We start from the raw sequence: 18,910 nt of genomic DNA, 5'->3' as shown, positions 1-18,910 counted from the left end.
CCAGACCCAACCCAGACCCAGTCCTGTCACAATAAGCAATAAATCAATTTATCAAATATTAAATTAAAACTCTCAATTTCTATTCACATGAAATATTGTTTTCCTTTTCACTCTCTTCCAAGAACTGTGTGACAGCTGACACTTTTCTATTTGCCCTCTTTTGTTTATTTTGGGTATTTAAAATGTCTTTCAGTTTCAATGTTAAATGTTCATTAGAATTTAAAGTTTAATACTTGAAAATGTGTTCCCACATTATCACAATAATTACTGAGATGATTCATCGTCCACCAAAATTCGTTATTGTGGCAGGCCTATTCAGACCCAACCTAGACCACCTGGGAMMAGACACGAACCAGAACCAAATTATTACTGAACAATATATGAGGTCACACTGGTCATCACAATATTAGTGTGCAGATTAATCACAGCTGCAAAAAGTAATCCTTTTTGCAGMTGTATCTTTTTGCAGCCGCCATATCTGGTGGGTTGTACATGCAACATGCAACATTTTTGCTTCATGTGAACTTGGAACTAACCCATAGAGGCCATGTTGCCCAGTTTTTCTCTTATTGTCAAATCATGACCTCTGACCCTTAGCGGAGGTAGAGCTTTACACCCTGAATGAGTCAGCGAGCTCCTGGAAGACGTTCTCTTGAGATAACACAAAACTAGTTTACAAGCAGACTGATCATTGTCTTCATGTGCAATTCTGCTAGAAAAAAAAATTCTCACCGCCAGCACAGAACCTGGGCTTTCTCCCCTTAACTTTGATTGTCTACAGTTGATTTTTGATGGGCCAATCAGAGGACACAAGGAGATGTTGTGAATGTTTACATTAATTTTCTGTGCTGTTTTAGATTAGCAGACTGCCAGTAGTTTTAGAAATGCCAGCGGAGGAAGTGAACAAAGCCATTCACTTCATGTTGGCCAGATACGCTTCCAGCTACTCAATTAACATCAACAGCCGCCTCGTTTGGATTGGCTCTTCTCTCTTCAGAGTGGAGGATGGTTGTTTACAGCATAGGCAACTTCCGGTAAGCTTCATAGTGGCAAACTAGCGAATAACATATGTCACAGGCAAACATAAGCAGTTGGGCAAGTTTAAACCTCAACACAGTCCACTCCTCCAGGAACCAATCATTTCTCAGAAGCTTAGAGCCCAGACCCTCTGGAAGAAGCAATGTGTAGAAGCTGCTGTTTTTTACCAGGCTAACTTACAAGTAACTTTTTGATATTGGAGCTTGTTTTAAGTCAAAAATTACTCAATATTGATGAAAAAGTACTAGTTCCACTGGTTGATTATTTTGCTTATTGGGAAAATATTAGAGGTGTGCCGATCAATCAGCCATCGATCATAATCGGCCGATTTCCGTGAAAAAGTGTATGATAGGTGATCGCCAATCACTGTTTCTTGTTGCCAATCACCAAAACCGATCACCTGTATCTTACTTCACAGTCTGCGTGTGCAGCTGAGCCCCCCTTTTCTTTACACTCCGCAAGAACGCAGCAGCGCTCCGAGAGTGAATGGCRGAAGTTTGCATGTTACGGCGGAAAATTACCTCGGGGCTGAAGCACTTCAAAATGCATCAACACACTGAATCTAATATGACATTTAAAAAACAAACACTTGACAGAGTATGGGTATACTGAGGCTCACTGCAGGAAAAAAAAAGACATCCAGATCGGTCAGTCAGCAGGAAAAGCAGCGCACAACTACCAACATTCACCCGGATTAGCATGGCTGTCAGAAAGCTAAACAAATAACCCAAAAGAATAATTAAAGTCAACGAGCTAGCAGTGTAAGACGCTGGTTCTGCTCTCGTTGTTGATCCACCACTACACGCTACTGGTAGAAATATTTYACAGGAGTTTCGTTCATGCTCCATCCGGCAGTGAACTCTCACTCCAAACATCTGCTTAAAGTTGCAGCATTAAACAAAATATTTTACATATGCATTAAAACTTTAGCTATGTTCTAACATAAGACAGATCTCTGAAAAATAATCAATCTCCTCTGCATCCTCCTGGCATTCTGCAGAATTACTCCAATCAGAACCAGCATTAATCAGCTAGTCATACTATCAGGAAGTTTTGATTCAGTAAATCAGGACTGTTTATTTGGATGCAACCTGCATTTGAATTTGAATGAATATTTCCTTTTGTACTCGACATTATTTGATATAGGCAGTGTTGTGATTTATTTGACTTGTGTATAATTTAGAGTACTAAGAACCTTACTGTTAAAGTCTGTTTTACTTAATGCAGGTTTTTCAGTTGTCCTTTTKACTGAAAAGCTGCTGTATTGTCCCTGCAAGTATTTTGCATGTTTTATGTCTAAATTAGGTGAATTTATTACCAGATAATTTTTTGATTTTGCCAAGTCACATAGTAGCATTTATACCTTAAGCAAAAAAAAATAAAAATCAACAACCAATCCAAGTGATCGGCAATGATCAGTGATCRGAATCAGCAGCAAAATATCTGATTGGAGCATCCCAAGAAAATATATTATAAATTAAATAATCTGCCGGTGAAATAGTACTTCATCAATTAAGTTATTTAAAAACTTAAAATAAGCTCTTTCAGCTTTCTGAAAAGTTACTTGCAAGTTAGTTTTGTCTTATTTCAAGTGTACCAACATATGTGCACTAGAAAACAAATCAAAAATACTTAGTAAGATTTAGTGTTTTGCAGTGTATACATCTGATCAGCTAATTCATGATTCAACTAGAAAAATTACAAACTGAACTCTCATTGTGTTTTTTCCTAGTTAAATGGAGCAATGTCTTGCTTTTATTTTTTACACTCACAATTCTGCTATCTGCCTCAGAATCATACAGCATACACAGTTCAGCAAGTTTTACGTGTTTTGACCAAGAGCACACTGATAAGTGATGGAAGAAACTGGAATCAAGATCACTACATTTTGTTCCTGACTGCTCTTCCAGCTGAGCCATGGGTGTCCCACAGCTTTTACATTTTAACTTAGGCCAAGGTTTGCATGGATCCTATTTATTAATAAAGATTTGCTTATGGAAACTAAAAGCATAAAAGCTCTCAGAGAGAAAATACTTTTTTAACAGCATTGTAACTGAGGTTTGGTCCAATGTGGCATGTAAAAGACAACTATCTGGCATTTTATCAAAGGTTTATTCAATTGTTCATGGCAATGTGTGCAAAAGTTGAAAACAGTGAATCTTGATAACTATTCATAAATTTCAATGTAAAATTAACAAAATATTTCCCAAAATTTTTTCAGCTTGTTAATCAGTAAATCTMTGTATCCTTCAAACTTTCATTCATTGTTCTTTCACATGAAATTGTTTGACATTTTTAAAAAAAAGCCTCTCAAAAATGTTGTCGACAAGCTTATCACTAGCTGCTCTGGTGTCTTGATTTCATCTAGAAATTATATTTGAACCTTTGAACGTGCAGCTTGAGAKGACTTGATCAGAGAACAGAACGTTGTCCCGGGATCAGCCTTACGGGAAAGCCCAAAATGTATCGTAAAACCGATCCAAACAGCAGCAAGAATGTACATCTTCCATCATGAGCTRGAACAGCAAAGTAGTTCGTGTTGTACATGGGGTCAGAAATCAAGCCGTTAAATGCCAGGCGTCAGTTTGGCCATATTGGGCCTGCAGGAGCAAACTTGACAGCACATTAGCCAAGTGTTAGCTCGCTAGGAACGTTAGCTTAAAAATTACCTTGCACAGAGAATCACATAAGTGCCCGTAAGCTGCTTTAACATGGACCAGAGCAGAGCCACATTTAAATGTTTTACATATTCAGACAGAGTAACATATTAATAAAAAGACTTATGCTCGCTTAATAAAATATTATCTTAGGTCATTAGCCACAGTTAGCACGGCAGCTACCGGGAGCTAGCCTAAGTTGAGCGAGTAGCTGCAGTTTAATCGAGAGCAGCAGCAGCTAGCTTTGTGAGCAGCCAGCTAAAGGAACACAATGAACAGGCTCAAAACAGGAACTATATCAAATCTGAATTTAAATGTGTGTTGATGAGATAACATTACCTGGGCGGGCTTGGGCGATCACCCATCATCCCGGATGTAAATACAGGGACAGAGCTAATGATGCAAATGTTAGCTACAGCTCACACACTGACAGTGACCGGGCTGGAAGACACACACACCGTTCCGAGTCCTGACCCGAGTCCGGACCTGAGCAAGACTGGTTGGAACCTCTTCCGTCGTTGTACTTCGCCTTGATCCTCCACAGCTTGCAGTGAAGACTGTGGCGGAGACTTGTCTTGTGTCGGGATAACTGTCAGGCTAACTGTGCGGCTGCCTCCAGCTCGGTGCAAACAGCCTCTCCCCAGCAGCAAAATCTCGGCCTAAAACAGCCAAACCCACAAGCAGTTTTCCATCCAAATGGAAAATCCTTAAACTACCAATAACGAAACACGGCTCTACGCAACTTTTAGATTAACGCTATAACATTCCAGTTACCGGTTAAACTCTACGTCTCAAACAACACCCTGAATTTGTCGTGTTTTCCGTTGCTCGTTGTCGATTCAGAGTTGTTTCTTCTCACTCTATTGTCAACACTGCTGGGTCCAGACCATGGCACACATTACATAAATGCATATGAACGTGCTAGACGGGTGTAGGACAGCAGACGACGGCGATTGGCTACACTGCTCAGTGTCGAATCTTGTGATTGGTCCAATGAGCTTGCCAATAAAGGAAGAGGGCTAGAATCTCCGAATCCCGCTGGTTAGGTGGAGGAGAAGGGACACGAAAAAGACCGGGGCGGAAAGCAGTGTGGAGAGAGCGAATAGTCAATCGCTCTGCGTAAGGTCCCTCATGGATGTCCCACAAAACTATTCATTAATATTTGTTGAACTTATTCATTTTTAATCATGTCACAAACACAAATGACAAAGATTTGTAAGAAATTTATGTGACACACCAATATAAAAAATGCATAATTGTAGAGTGGAAGAACATTTATATTATGTTTTCTCCTTTTTTAACACCAAAAATCTGAAAAGTGTGGCGTGCGTTTGTATTAAAACCTCTCAATTCTGCTTCACTGAAATCAAATCTATTGCAACCACTTGGCTTCAGCTGTTACCTGCAAACATAAAAATGTGGACACCCCTTCAAGAGAACAAAATTTAAGGAAAACAAACTGACAGATTTGTTTGATGACTTTATTTATTTGATGACTTTATTAAGTAGTGCTTTCATGTGCAAGTTTTATAATAGCTTCTACTGGTAACCTTGAAATTATTTTTGACCAAATTATTTAATTTGACAAATCTATTAAATTTGTCTCCAAAATTGCCTCCTTTGACTGTATTTCAAAAATGAGGCTGCATTAGCTGATGCAGTTTTAACCTACCATTTTTAACCTGTAAACGCAACATCTACAATGCAATTATAACTGGGCTAGGGTTAGGTCCAATAAGTTCTATTTATGACMTTTTGTGACAATGGCTTTCTGTTAAAGTCAGAAATCTGTACAAAGTACTTCTGATGACAAACAAAACCCCAACAGCTTAGCACTGTCATATTTATAAGACTGACTTATTGCTTACCACTCCACATGAGCACTAAACTCAAGGATTTGCTTTTTCAGCGCTCTGGATTTCACTTGTGTTTGAAGCYAATATACAGATAAGGGTGAACTGAATTAATCTGAATTCTGAGTATGCAAAATATTGGGTGTCCAGAGTCAAGAAAAAACAAAGACCTTCCTTTAGTCTTGTTACACCCCTGAATTTTACTAGGGGTGTAACAAGTCTAGTTTTCTTTTTATTATTATTATTGTTTATTTATTTATTGCTMGTTTAATTAACTTCAAAAAAAGCAGTATTAGTGACAGAGGAAGATAAAGATGAAACAGGTAGTGTATAAGTTTCYCTTATTACCAATTTATCCACTGAAACCTGGAAACTGGAATGCAATTCTGGAGGAAGAAACTGACTTAATCTCCATGAAAAACAAAAAAAACCTGGTGGGGATGGAGACTGCACAGACAACTGGACCCTGCACATCCCAGTGACACCATAATTAATGGAGATGAGATGAAATCCAAATATTACGCAAGTATAGATATTTGATTTACAGATGTCCAGTCTGTAAATCAAACATCCCATCCAACAGATTTGTTTGTTTTACACTACATTTGAAACAAAGCACAAGTTTGACAGTCGCTAATCTGTCCAGCATGAAGAAGCCAGAATGTCTGCCGAGCTGCAGAGAGAGAACATCTTCAAAACAATCTCAACAGACATTAGGAACAAATTTCCTAAGTTCCATAATTCTAGATTGCTTTGAGGTTTCCATTGAGAAGCCAAGCCTACAGATGGAACATGCAGAAAGACACACACTGCAGCAAATGTCTGTATTATTTGCAACAGCTTGCGTTGTGTTTCATTACTTTGGAAGGCTGCGGTGCCCAAATCAGAGACATCAATCTTGTCAGACACTCCTAGGCTCTGAATCCATAGTGAAGGGAGGCATCACCATGGTGACCAGATCCTCACCAACTGCATATACACCAGGCACAAGGATTTTGCTGCCTACTTTGATCAGTGGTGGGATGTTATTGTACTTATGTAAATTTTTCATGTATCTGTACTTTACTTAAGTATACTCAATCGTGGATACTTTCATACTTTCAACTTTTTTCAACTACATTTTACAGTAAGTATCTGTACTTTCTACTTCACTACATTTCAATAAAGCGTTACATTACATGTTACATCCAAGTCGCATTGCTCTTTTTTTAATTTGTTTGTTAGTTTGAAAGTAATCAATGGTGAGAGGAGAACTGGTCCATTAAACCACTGCAAAGCGGGAAAGTACCGTTAGATCCTCCTTCAAGACGAGCGAGGAGGCTACGCAGCACCTGCAGAATCATTAACACCAAAATGGAGTCCAAGAAGGGTAGTCATCCAGAAGACCTAGAGCCTCATCTACATCACTGTAGAGCACCTGACTATTATCCCAGCAACATCATATTCACCTAAGAACTGCTTCAGCACCCTTCAGCCATGAATGATGGTGGAAAAATGTTAACAGAACAACACCTGTTGTACAGTTTTATGAAGAACAGTTCAAATACATTTCAGTTTGTGACCCTAAAACTGGGAAAGTAATTGTAAATGTCCTCAAAGTAGGACTTAATAAAACATGACATAGTAACAAAGGGAGTACACTTTACTTTATGATAATGACTTTGAACTTCTTTCAGTCTTAATATAAAACAAACTATGCATGGGGTGGTTTACATTCAAGTTTACAACTGTCCTATTTTCTCAATGAATCTGAACTAAACATAATCAGGGGGAAGATGGGAGCATTTTATCATAATTATACAGCAAATGACATATCCAGAATGAATGGAACAGTTGGCTGTGTAATCTTTCTCCAGGAAAGTCCTTGGCTCTATAGATGAAGGATCTGCAAGTGTGAACCTGGTCTTCAGAAAATCAGGAATACTTCATCATACATGCTTACAGCATGTACCAAACCGCGTTGGTTAGAGTGGAGATGCTGGCATCACACAATATGATTTGGGGACATGCGATAAGAATGAGGTCCCCCCTCCTCATCAATGATGCTGCAGTGGAGTAGGTCTTCAGCATTAAAGTCCTGAGGATACAGATCACTGACACTTTGACCTGGTCACTCCAAACCTCTGGCCTGTGAAGAGAGCTCTGCATTGTCTGCACTTTTTATATCAGACGAGAATCTCAAACCTCCCTTCTCCCATCCTCACCACTTTGTCCAGAGGGACAATAGACAGTGGTACTGTATCTCAGTCTGGTTTGGGGCATATATCACCTTATCACCGCTGACTGGCATTGCAAAGACAGTGGCGAGGACAGCTGAGAGAATCATCAGGACTGAACTTCCTTCCATCCTTAACACCACTCACAGTCGCTGCCTGTCCAGGACTCAGCCAATCACAAAGAACCTTCCACCCTCAGTATGGCTTGTTCTCCCTGCTGCCCTCTGGGAAAAGATTCAGCAGCTTCAAATGCAGGACAACCAGATTCCATAACAGCTTCATGCCTCACCCCATAAGACCACTAAATTCATAAATATTTATTTTTTATTGTATTTATTAAATTTCTTTTTTTTTTACTTATTGGGAGCTTTGCAATGAAATTTTGCTCAATATGTTCACTTTTAATGTACAGCTGAATTATAAAGTGTCTATTTTGCCTATTATTCTTTGCACAATAGTTCAAGCTCAGTCTAAGTGGATGGAGAGTGTGAACATTAATGTTCAAGTCTTGCCACAGATTCTCTGTTAGATTTAGGTCTTGACTTTGAATTGGCTAGAGGTTTGCAGGTGACTGAGTCAGCTGGGGAATGAACTGCAACAGAATCCAGAGTTTCATCAGGAGTGACCTTTAAGATAAGTCTCAGGAAAAAGGAACGCGAAGAAGGTTAGTAACACAAGGTGCTCAGTGTCCCAGATGTTACCACTGAAGATTAACACTCCATCAAAGGACTGGCAGCAAATTCTTCTTCTTCTTCTTCTTCTTCTTTTGATTTTTATTGGCGGCTGGCATCCAACTTAAGGTGCATTTACCACCACCTACCAGATTGGAGTGTGGTCATCAGAGATCTCAGAGGGAATTTAACATACCTCAATGATGTGTACGACGTGCAAATTCACATCTTAACACACTCATTATATACATGTATGAATGCATGAGCATGCACTGGCATACACACACATACTTACACATATTCTAAATACGACTCATTAACCCTGAACTTCCTCAGCTYTTTCACTAGCTATGCATCCCCTAAATCCTGAACCATGCCCACCTCCACAATTACAACATTTCATCCTTCCTCACATTTCCCATACTCATGATCCCCAGCATATCTCCCACATTTCTGTTTCCCCTTACATACTGCCGCGACATGTCCAAATTTCTGGCATTTTAAGCACGGAGGCATAAATGGTCGGACGTCATAGCTCACATATCCCACAAACACTTTGCCTGGCAGACTGTTCTCTTCAAATTTTAGCATGATAGAAAAACTATCATTCTTTTCTCCATTTTTATTTATTTTCAATCGTTTGGCTTCCACCACTTTCTCTCCTGAAACATTCGATTTGATCTCATCAACTGGYACATCAGGTGGAATACCTGAAATGACTCCGCGTGCATACTTCTTGTCATCCAAAAGTCTCCCTCTCACATTCTCACCAAGGACTCTTTTTATATTAAGTGCCCTTTCTTTTTGTTTAACGTCATTACAAATAATCAATAAAGATCCATCTCTTAGTACTTTAACAAATTCCACCTTCCCAACCAGTGAATTGATTTCTTTAGTAAGCTTTATTGGATTCCACTTACCAAAGGACACACCCTCTTTGACAAACTTCAAAACTATTTTAAATTCTGTCACCGTAACCGTTTCTCCTTCAGCCTCGGAAACAGATGATTCTATTTGATTTTTTCCGTTAACGCTTAGCTTTTTGAGCATGCCATATTTCTTCATTTTCCACACCATCAGCACCCTCTTCTATTTCCACAAAATCACTACCTGATACATCATTTCCCTCTGACATCCTTCCATTCACAGTCTGGCCGTGCCTCCGCCGCGAGCATCCTCTCCCTGACAGCAGACTCCTCTTATAAGCTCCATTAAATGAAGGTAGATGATTTGCGCACCTGGTGGAGCTCACTAAACCAGCCGTGCTCCCTGATTCCATCTGGTGGAGAACTAGAAGAACTGACAACAGTGGCAAAAACAGATCCCAACTATTTTTGCATCACTATCTGCTTTATCTTCAACCTGAGAGATAGCAGGTGCTAAAAGGAAGAAAGAAATGGAAAAATATATATTATTTTTGATTATTTTAATTTGACCATTCTAATGTATGAATATGCTTTGATTCTATAGTACAATGTTTCATTCTATTACAKCCTTGGCTGTATGCTTAGGGTCATTGTCCTCCTGGAAGAAGTTCCTCCATCCCAGTCTCTAGTCTAACAGGTTTTCCTCCAGGATTGTTCTGTATTTAGCTCCATAAACATCCAGAGGATGATGCTGCCACCACCATACACATGATTACGTATAAGTCCACCAAAGTAGCATCCTTGTTGACATTTGCAGAAACACAACTGTAGTGGGTCTCWTCTCAGGGGGAATGAATCTGCCTACAGGCACAAGGGGGAGTGACTTACAGTGTGGTGCAAAGATAACAACTTGATCCAAAACACAGCCAAGACCAAGGAGATCATACTGGATTTTAGAAGTAAAGGAGATATTCAACCACTAAACATTTGCAGAGACAGGGTGAATGGAGAGGRTGTCAAACTTCTGTTTCCTGGGAGTTCGAATCATGGATAATCTGGCCTGTGATGTAAACACAGCAGAACTGGCAACAAGGCCCAGCAGAGACTCTATTTGCCGAGAGTCCTCAGGAGAAACAATATTTCTTAAAACCTGCTGGTGTCCTTCTATTGACACTCTGTTGAAAGCATAATCTGCTATTGTCTCTGTGTGTGGTTCTCCAGCTTCACAGCAGCACATAGGAAGACTCTGCAGAGAATCATAAAATCTGCCCAGAATACCATCGGCTGCTCTGTGCCTTCTCTTGAAGAACTCCACAGATCCTGCTGTCTCATATGATCATCACCCTAAACCACAGGTATCAAACTACAGTCCTCAAGGGCCACTGCCCTGYAGCTTTTAGATGTGCCTCTGCTGCACCATCTGAATAGAATAATTAGGTCATTAGCAAGGCTCTGGAGAACTTATCTACACAAGGAGGAGGTAAATAAGCCATTTCATTCCAGTGTTTTGTACCTGTGGCACATCTAAAAACTGCAGGACMKCGGCCCTTGAGGACTCGAGTTTGACACCCCTGCCCTGAACCTATGYGTCAGAACACATTTTAAGTAAATTATTTCAAACATTATAGCAAAATAATTTTCTAAACTAAACTTTTTGTAACAAACATTTATATAACTATAGTACAGTTTTATAATATGATGTTGGTTGGAACACAAAGGACACAGACATGGAAACATTCTGCTGGGAACTCTTTAGCCCTCTGGTTGCTCTGGATGTTTCTTAAACCTTGTGTTTACAAATGGGGTCCAACCGACCCCACACCCGTATCACTTGTATCATTTGCCTCAGTCCTCGCACGCACAAGGGTTAAACTGGAAGGTATGTAAATGAGGCTAAGAAAAACATATATATATTATTTTTTTATTTTATTGAAAAAAAAAAACAATAAAATCAACCCATGACATGTTTATCTGGGAGCCTCATAAATGGAAACCCCAAAATGCCATTCAATGACAGGAATGTTTTCCCGATTTAAAAACAAATTAAACAGTGCAAAGCAGAATAAAAGATTAAATATTCTAAAAAGATTTAAAAATTCAGGAAATAGATTATTAAAAACTTTCTGTATGATAGTCTACTCAGTATATCTCAGAAATGTTTTGGGTTCTGCCTTCATAACTAAATAATTTCATTAAAAAATATAATCTACTATAAGCAAAGACAATGAGCAATTGATTGTAGGACACTTTCTGAAATGTTACAGATTTATATAAAAACATGTATGTAACCTTTGGAACACGGAAACACATAATTAACACTTAAGTGGTCAATTGCTGCTCTTCTTATGAAAGGACATTGTGTACAATCACTTTATAATTAAATAATGACTGCTTGCAGATATTGATTGTTGACTGATTGCTTGCAATCCACACACACCCAACAAATATTCCTTCTGCTGCTAAAATAACACTAATTATTAAAGTTAGAACAATGTCGTCTATAAGTTTTTTTTTTGTTGTTGTTTTTTTTTATGTTTTACATTCATTTTGTCCAGAATATTCRACCTTTTTGCTGTTCTGCTCTTCACAGAATACCCCAACCTGAATCAGGGGGATAACTAGCCCAGCTATCTGCTCCAGCAGGTAGCCAGTTAGCAGTTAGCCAACCGGCAGACAACCCATTAGCTAAATGTAGCTCAGAGAAACTGTTTGTTTATTAAAGTCAGGTTTATACCATGTGTGCCTTTTTCAACAAACTTTCTAATAAATGACATTAGAAGAAAAGTCAGGTTGCAAAAGCCAATATTAGTGGTTGTTCAGTGTGACAAATACACCAATTCTGTTGTTTCTCAACCAAAGAAGACCTTTGGCAGATATCAGTCTGATATTACCTGGGAAAATGAAAATGTTGCAAGATACCCTTTCTAGTTTTTGTCCTCCTTTTTCAGCTATGAGTTGCTGTCTCCTCTTCTTTCTCTCCATTATCTTAGTGTCTGACACTAACAGGAAGATGAACTTCTGGAACTTGGTTTCCATTTATTGATGGACTGATAAATGGAGCTTGCAGTGTGACATACTCCAGTCCTGTATGCATAGATTATATTTTCACRTTGAATTGACTGTGGCCATACAAAAATTTCACTCTTTTGGGTTGCAGTCCCATCAACAGACTTATATAAAGCAATATTTTCGTACAAATGTCCCTCTTCATATTTGAAATATAAGTTTATATTCAAGCTATGGCAGAACCAATCTTCAATACAAGTAGAATATGTATTTCATCACAAATGATCTAAACAGGACACGAGGGTTCACACTAACAGGAAAAAGCAAAAAGCAATCATCAAAATAAAAAACGGAGACATGTTCCAGAGCTGCTCAGCTCACCCCTTCGCCATTTCATACTATTGCACTTCTGTGCCGTTCAGACCTGCTTTTGAGGTACAAAAAGAGCAATGTGTCAAAGAACGTATCCYATCTGCTAAATTGGTCACTTTAACCGTCATACAAATTAGTTTATATTACTCAAATACAGGTGATCTATCAGAAAGACGTAATTATTTTTTTTAGGTAGAATTTAGTTTGCTGTATTCATTTTGGTTTTAGTCAAACTTTCAACGACTAAATCTTTTTACATATTTGTCAGTTTTCTGTATATCTGTAAAATATGAAATCTAAAATTTATTTTCTCTTCAGAAAACCTGGCGGCTCGTGAGCGTGTTCAGTTGAATTATACACATAACCGAATTTAAATTCAGGAGAAGTGTTAAAGTTAAATAAACTGATGTGAAAATGTAAAGTACTTAGTTAGAAAATAATCAGTTTAAGGAGATGTAGTAGAAAAAGAAAGGGACAAAGTGGTTATGCACAAGAAAGAAGTGAGGGAAGACTTGGTGAAGGAGTGAACTGCTCAGGAGAAACATTTCACTGTGTTGGAGGAACAGCAACAATTTACCCCAGAGTGACAAACTGGAAGGTTGTTGTCTATAAAAGCCAAAACAATAGGAAAAGCCCTTCAGTAGTTTGTACGGTGGATTCCACTGCACATGTGCAATTAAAGGAAACCTTAAATATATCAGTTTCATATATACCAGCATTTTTAATGTGAGGTTCTGTAAGATATACAAGATCACCATCTTTAAACACACCGATACACACTACACAAACAGTGTTGGGTCTTAAACAATCATGAACGTTTTCAGTCAAAGGAATAGAAGGAGTTAAAGGAAACTCTTTGGAATAAAGAACCACATCTGAACATTCAGTGGGTTAACAAAATAGTTTTAGCTTCTCCTGTCTGAGAAAGTCATTGCCTCATTTCTTTTTAAATCTTTTATTTTTTTTATCTTTCAATTAGATTTTATTGCATGTGAAATTCATGAAGTTTTCTAACAGTGCCCTTGTTTCATTTAAAGAAATACTAAAACTGAAATTTTAACATCTTTATAAAATAATCTTCGGGGATAATTTAGCTTTACAGAGTTGGGGGTGGGGGGGTATTAAAGGGACAGTTCAGTATTTTTAATGTGAGGTTCTGTTATTTTTAATGTCAGCCAGTTACCATTACCTGTGGTAGAAGATTTTATTGGTGTTCATTTAGTTAATACCAAATGAACACCAAATCTACAGTAGCTGGACCCAGAGGATGAAGCTAAAWGCTAGTCAAGCAGAATTCTACCATCTAAAAACTAACAAAGCAATTTATGTTAACAATAATTTGAATGGTTATTTAAACAGAGACTGATTAAACTTACGGTATGTACCCTTTAGACTGTTCATTAGCCTCAGCCTCCTGCAAAACTAATCTGGGCTTTTAAAAATGATTGTGATGAGAAAGTTATAACCTTAACATTTTATGGTTGAAGATGTGCTAAAACATGTGACAGTTTCACAAGATATGTTAGGTAAAACTAGGGTTATATTTTCATAAAGTAGTTCTAAAGAACAAGCAAACTTTCACTGTTTTTATGGCATTATCAGGAGTCTAAATATAGTGTAAATCTGTTTGGATTRTACTTCACATGCTCTGGTTTTTTATAAAAACAACCCAGCACGTTGGTTTTTGTTTGGTTAGGYTATTGTGAAGCACAATCTAAACAAACCAATCAAAAACCRACATGGTCTGCAATCAAACTCACAATCCCTGCAGTACATACACTATATTGCCAAAAGTATTTGCTCAACCATCCAAATTATGGGAGTCATGGTCACTTCCATGGCCACAGGTGTATAAATGAATCACCTAGGCATGCAGACTGTTTTTACAAACAGAATGGTTCRCTCTCAGGACCTCAGTGAATTCCAGTGTGGAACTGTGATAGGATGCCACCTATGCAACAAATCTAGTCAAGAAATTTTCTCGCTCCTAAATATTCCTCAGTCAACTGTCAGCTGTATTATAAGAAAATGGAAGTGTTTGGGAATGACAGCAACTCAGCCACCAAGTGGTAGGCCAAGAAAACTGACGGAGTGGGAYCAGCAGATGCTGAAGCACATAGAGCGAAGAGGTCACGAACTTTCTGCAGTCAGTCACTACAGACCTCCAAACCTCATGTGGCCTTCAGATTAGCCCAAGAACAGTRCACAGAGAGCTTCATGTAATGGATTTCCATGGTAACCAGCTGCATCCAAGCCAAACATCACCAAGTGCAATGCAAAGCGTTGGATACAGTGGTGTAAAGATAGATACRCATGATAGATATCATGTCATGACTATGTTGTTTTTGGTTGGGTGAACAAAATCCTGCTGAAGATCAGTAGCTGTTAGCGATCAGTAGCACACTGCTGGCGGATGTTTAGTGCAACACGGAGCACAAAGCTGACGTTGTTGTTTCTCCCTACATCCCGTGGGKGGCGCAGGTTGCTATAATCGATAGTAGCCACACAGGCACACCTGCTAGAAGAAAACAAACACACCCAGTACAACACTTTTATTCTACTGGTTGAGAGGTTGCTAGGCGACTGTGCCAAAAGGCAGTTTCATGTTTCGTAAGTGAGTTGAGAGTCAGAGCAGATACTAAGTGTGAGTGCAAGGAGTATAAGAGCTGTCACTCTTATTTTGAGTATGAGTTACACATTTTGAGAAGAAAGACATGAAGTCCTGCTTTCAAATTGAAAATGTAAGCAAAAGTATTAAAARTTTTGAGAACAAAAGACATGATAACYTGTTTTCAGCCTGAATATRTGTGCTCTTAAATTATGGCAGGAAAATTCTTCCAAGCGAGCGAGAGTTTTACAAGCAAAGATTTGCTCAGAGCAGAGACTAAGTGTGAGCGTGAGGAGAAGCTTTGAGTACAATCATTACAAGTTTTAAGAAAGGCATGAAGTCCTGCTTTCAAAATGAAAATGTAAGCAAAAGTGTTACAAGTTTTGAGAACAAAAGAAATTAAATCTTGCTTTCAGAATCCAAGAGCACATGTGTGCTCTTGGATTATGGCAGAAAAATTTCCCCATTTGGCCAAGTTCTGTCAATGGCCAAAAATCTGTATAAAACTTAAATTGGAATTTTAGAAAAAGCATAAGCGGTATCATCTGAAGATTTCTTAACATATTGTGTCTTGCTTAAAAGTTGAATGGAGCTTTGAAGTTGAAGTAGACAGAAGTTGTGAACCATAAAAGAGCAAAAGTTGTTGCTGAATTTTGTGGAATTCTGAAGAATTTCAATGCATTTCAATGGGGTTGAAATCTGCAAAAATTTGTAATTGTATTTCAAAAAGTATAATAGTTGAATTTACCAGAAGTCATAGTACAATGCTCCAGAAGAAGCAGAACGATTTGATATATGAATTGTTGAAATTCATATATAAACAATGGCAGAATTAGTTAAGTGCAGAATTACTTGAGTGCAGAAAAAKGTATGGAACATTGAAAAATAATAATAAAGAGAAACACAATCTTAAGAAGTGAGAATGCCGAATGCAGTTTTACTTGATTATACAAGGTGTTAAAATAAATGTGGCTAAGCTGCGTAGTCTGCATTTGGTCTAATCATAGTGCCTAAGTTTGGACTGTATACTTGTATTTGAAGACAATTCCCCCAACTGGCCCCTAGGAGGAAGCACTTCACYCCAAGTTACCTACTGATCCAGTGTTGGGTGTGTTCATGCGGACGTGCTGCAAGGAGACTGTGACTGTAATGTTGAAGCACTTTGAATGGTCAATATGACTATGAAAGCACCAGGTACAGGCCTAATCAGAGGCAATCTGCTGCAGGTTAGATATTACCTGCTTATAACCTTTTAGCAAAACCTCTCATTAAAATTCTTGAACTATGTCTTTAAAAAGGCATCGGTGTGGTTAGTGTAAAAAAACACACCAACATAGATAGGTTTGTCTTTCCACAGGTTCATCTTTTAAAAGAGTGCCACTTAAAGGAAATTCTCCCTCGCCCTCCTCCTGCTCCAGAGCTTACCTGAGTCTGTTGGAAAAAACAGCAGAAAGGTTAAGAAAGAGAGGAAGGAGTTCAGTGTTAAGGCTTTAATGCATCTCAGTCAGTTGTGGCCCTAACTTCCTGTGGAAGAGGAAAAAGTCTGGTTGGAGATGTAAAAACAGTATTGAAATGCTGGCTCTCCAATTCCTGCCTGGAGACTGACCGTGCACTGAAGCTACATCCATTCATGAGTTTTCCATGTACTTGAAGAGCAGTGGAACCAGGAAGAGCACACTAAAGCCCATGGTCCCATAAACAATGTAGCGGTACGGGAGTTCTACCTCCACATGCTGCCGGGCCTTCCTCAAGTCTGAGCTGGGCACCCTGAACAGCCAGCACACCAGTGGGATGGTGATGGCCTTCATCAAGGCCCGTATCGCCACAAGGACTATCACTCCCAGAACCAACCGCAGCATAGCGCCACACACCAGGCCGCCACTTACAGTAGGCACCAGGAGAGGGAGCTGATCCGCCGTCAGGTCTGGCATCAAACCTAGGAGCTGGTTTACATGAGACGCCAGGGCCACGCCAGCACCCACACCCAGGATCTGAGCCGTGTCACCTCGAGAAGTGCTCCAGGTGTCCAGGGTGAATGAGAAGAGGGCCAGGGCCAGGGGTATGGAAACGATGACCAGCGGAGCGTAGCGGGAGCTCAGGTTGAAGCTGTCAATCATGTCCAATGCAGGGAGAAAGAAGAAGAGGATGAGGATGCTGTACAGGATGCCARCGATGACGTCCTGCAGGGAAGAAGCACAGAAACAGAATCTGTGAATCCACAGCATGACTGTTGTCTGCATGAAGCAGAGAAAACATACTGGGATGGGAATCTCAAATCATGAAATGACCTTCCAACATTTTGAGTTTATAAATGCATAAACAGCTACTGTAATGCATCTTTTATGGTTTTCATGAGAGTCAGATCAAGCTTAGAAACACGTGCTTTGGTATATTAAGTTAGGTAATCTACACTCTTAGAAATGGCTGTAAATTTACGGCGGAATTCCAGCTGTATTCAGAATGCCACACTATTTATATTCTCAGGAATTTTCCCATTTTTGATTTTGTTTTTTAGTCGCTTCATTAGGATTAACCCAGAAAGGGGCACAAAAGCCAGTCATGGGAAGATGGTATCCAAAAAGACAGGAAAGACCATTCAAAAGAAAAAGTGACAGTCAATGTTCAGGTTTCCCCCCTCATCAAAAACCTGATAGATTTGAGTGGCATCTCATTCAGGTTAGTTGTTGTCCTTTTCTTTTCTTTGAAATATTTCTGTTTCCATATTATTCAGGATCTAAATTGTATTGTCTTTTCTTTTTCCATGTTGGATGGTGCCTTCATCTGCATCTAATAAAGTAAGTGCCACTTGGACTCTTGAAAACCATTAATAGTTCACATTTTAAAACCCTGTTATTACTAGAATTCCACATTATTTCAGCCATGTTGAATTTTAGATTTTGGAAGTCCTTTTTCATTGATTTGCTTAGTGATWACCAAAGCATGGATATATCTTTTAGAACTGTGTTTTTATGTTCATAAGATTGTAGATATTAATGAGTTAAACACAGTTTATGTCGCTGTAAACTGAAAGTCTTCAATTTTTATTTCAGTGTTAGTGAAGCTATATATTGACTTTGAAGGCATTTTTTTTACCAGTTCTCAGAGGAATATTTATGTGTTATTCGTTTTGAATGTTTGAATATACTGAAAATATGTGTGGTTTGAGGCATAGTGGTGCCTTTAAATAAAAATTCTGTTCTGAAGGTTACTACCAAGAAAACTGTAATGCTACTTTTTAAAGTATAGTCTTAGTTTTACCATAGAACATTAATACCTAACCCAGTGTAAGCTTCTTAGAAGTGCTACAATTGGTGCGGTTCTAAAATGCATAATCTGCATAATCAGAACTTCGCATAACACAGGGTTAGGGTTAGGGATGTGATACATCCTCTTCAGGATTAATTACGGTCAGGATTAATTACGGTACAGCTACTGTGCATTTACAGTAAACTACATCCTCTTCTGTGTATAGTGTGTAGTGTTATGGGGTTCCCCTRTCTGACTCTGCTGACTTCCACTCACATGTGATGTGGACCTGTCATGTGGTCGAGGGATCAGGGGAGCGGGATCTGACAACACTGGAAGAGCGGAGAGTTCAGTGTGTGTTAGCAGTGAAGCTATTC

At 38.9% G+C, this 18,910-nt stretch overlaps 2 protein-coding genes across 5 annotated transcripts in view; both read right to left on the bottom strand.

Annotated features, from left to right (window-relative positions):
• Window positions 1–4,609, bottom strand: part of ppp2r5eb (protein phosphatase 2, regulatory subunit B', epsilon) — a 42,321-nt gene extending 37,712 nt beyond the window's left edge. For 2 of the 4 annotated variants that reach the window (XM_008398657.1, XM_008398658.1), the window contains exon 1: window positions 4,035–4,609. In XM_008398657.1, the coding sequence (XP_008396879.1) occupies window positions 4,035–4,063 (29 nt within the window). In that variant the 5' untranslated portion in view covers window positions 4,064–4,609. The remainder of the gene's footprint in view (window positions 1–4,034) is intronic. The other 2 variants (XM_008398661.1, XM_008398660.1) reach the window with 1 other exon arrangement.
• Window positions 4,610–11,206: 6,597 nt separating this feature from the next.
• LOC103458086 (sphingosine-1-phosphate phosphatase 1-like) overlaps window positions 11,207–18,910 on the bottom strand; it is a 26,734-nt gene continuing 19,030 nt past the window's right edge. Inside the window, exon 3 of the mRNA XM_008398656.2 lies at window positions 11,207–17,467. Coding sequence (XP_008396878.1) covers window positions 16,916–17,467 — 552 coding nt within the window. The 3' untranslated portion in view covers window positions 11,207–16,915. The remainder of the gene's footprint in view (window positions 17,468–18,910) is intronic.

This window comes from Poecilia reticulata, linkage group LG22 (genome assembly GCF_000633615.1).
Source record: "Poecilia reticulata strain Guanapo linkage group LG22, Guppy_female_1.0+MT, whole genome shotgun sequence".
Classification (NCBI taxonomy): domain Eukaryota; kingdom Metazoa; phylum Chordata; class Actinopteri; order Cyprinodontiformes; family Poeciliidae; genus Poecilia; species Poecilia reticulata.
This window is presented reverse-complemented; position numbering and strand designations above follow the sequence as displayed.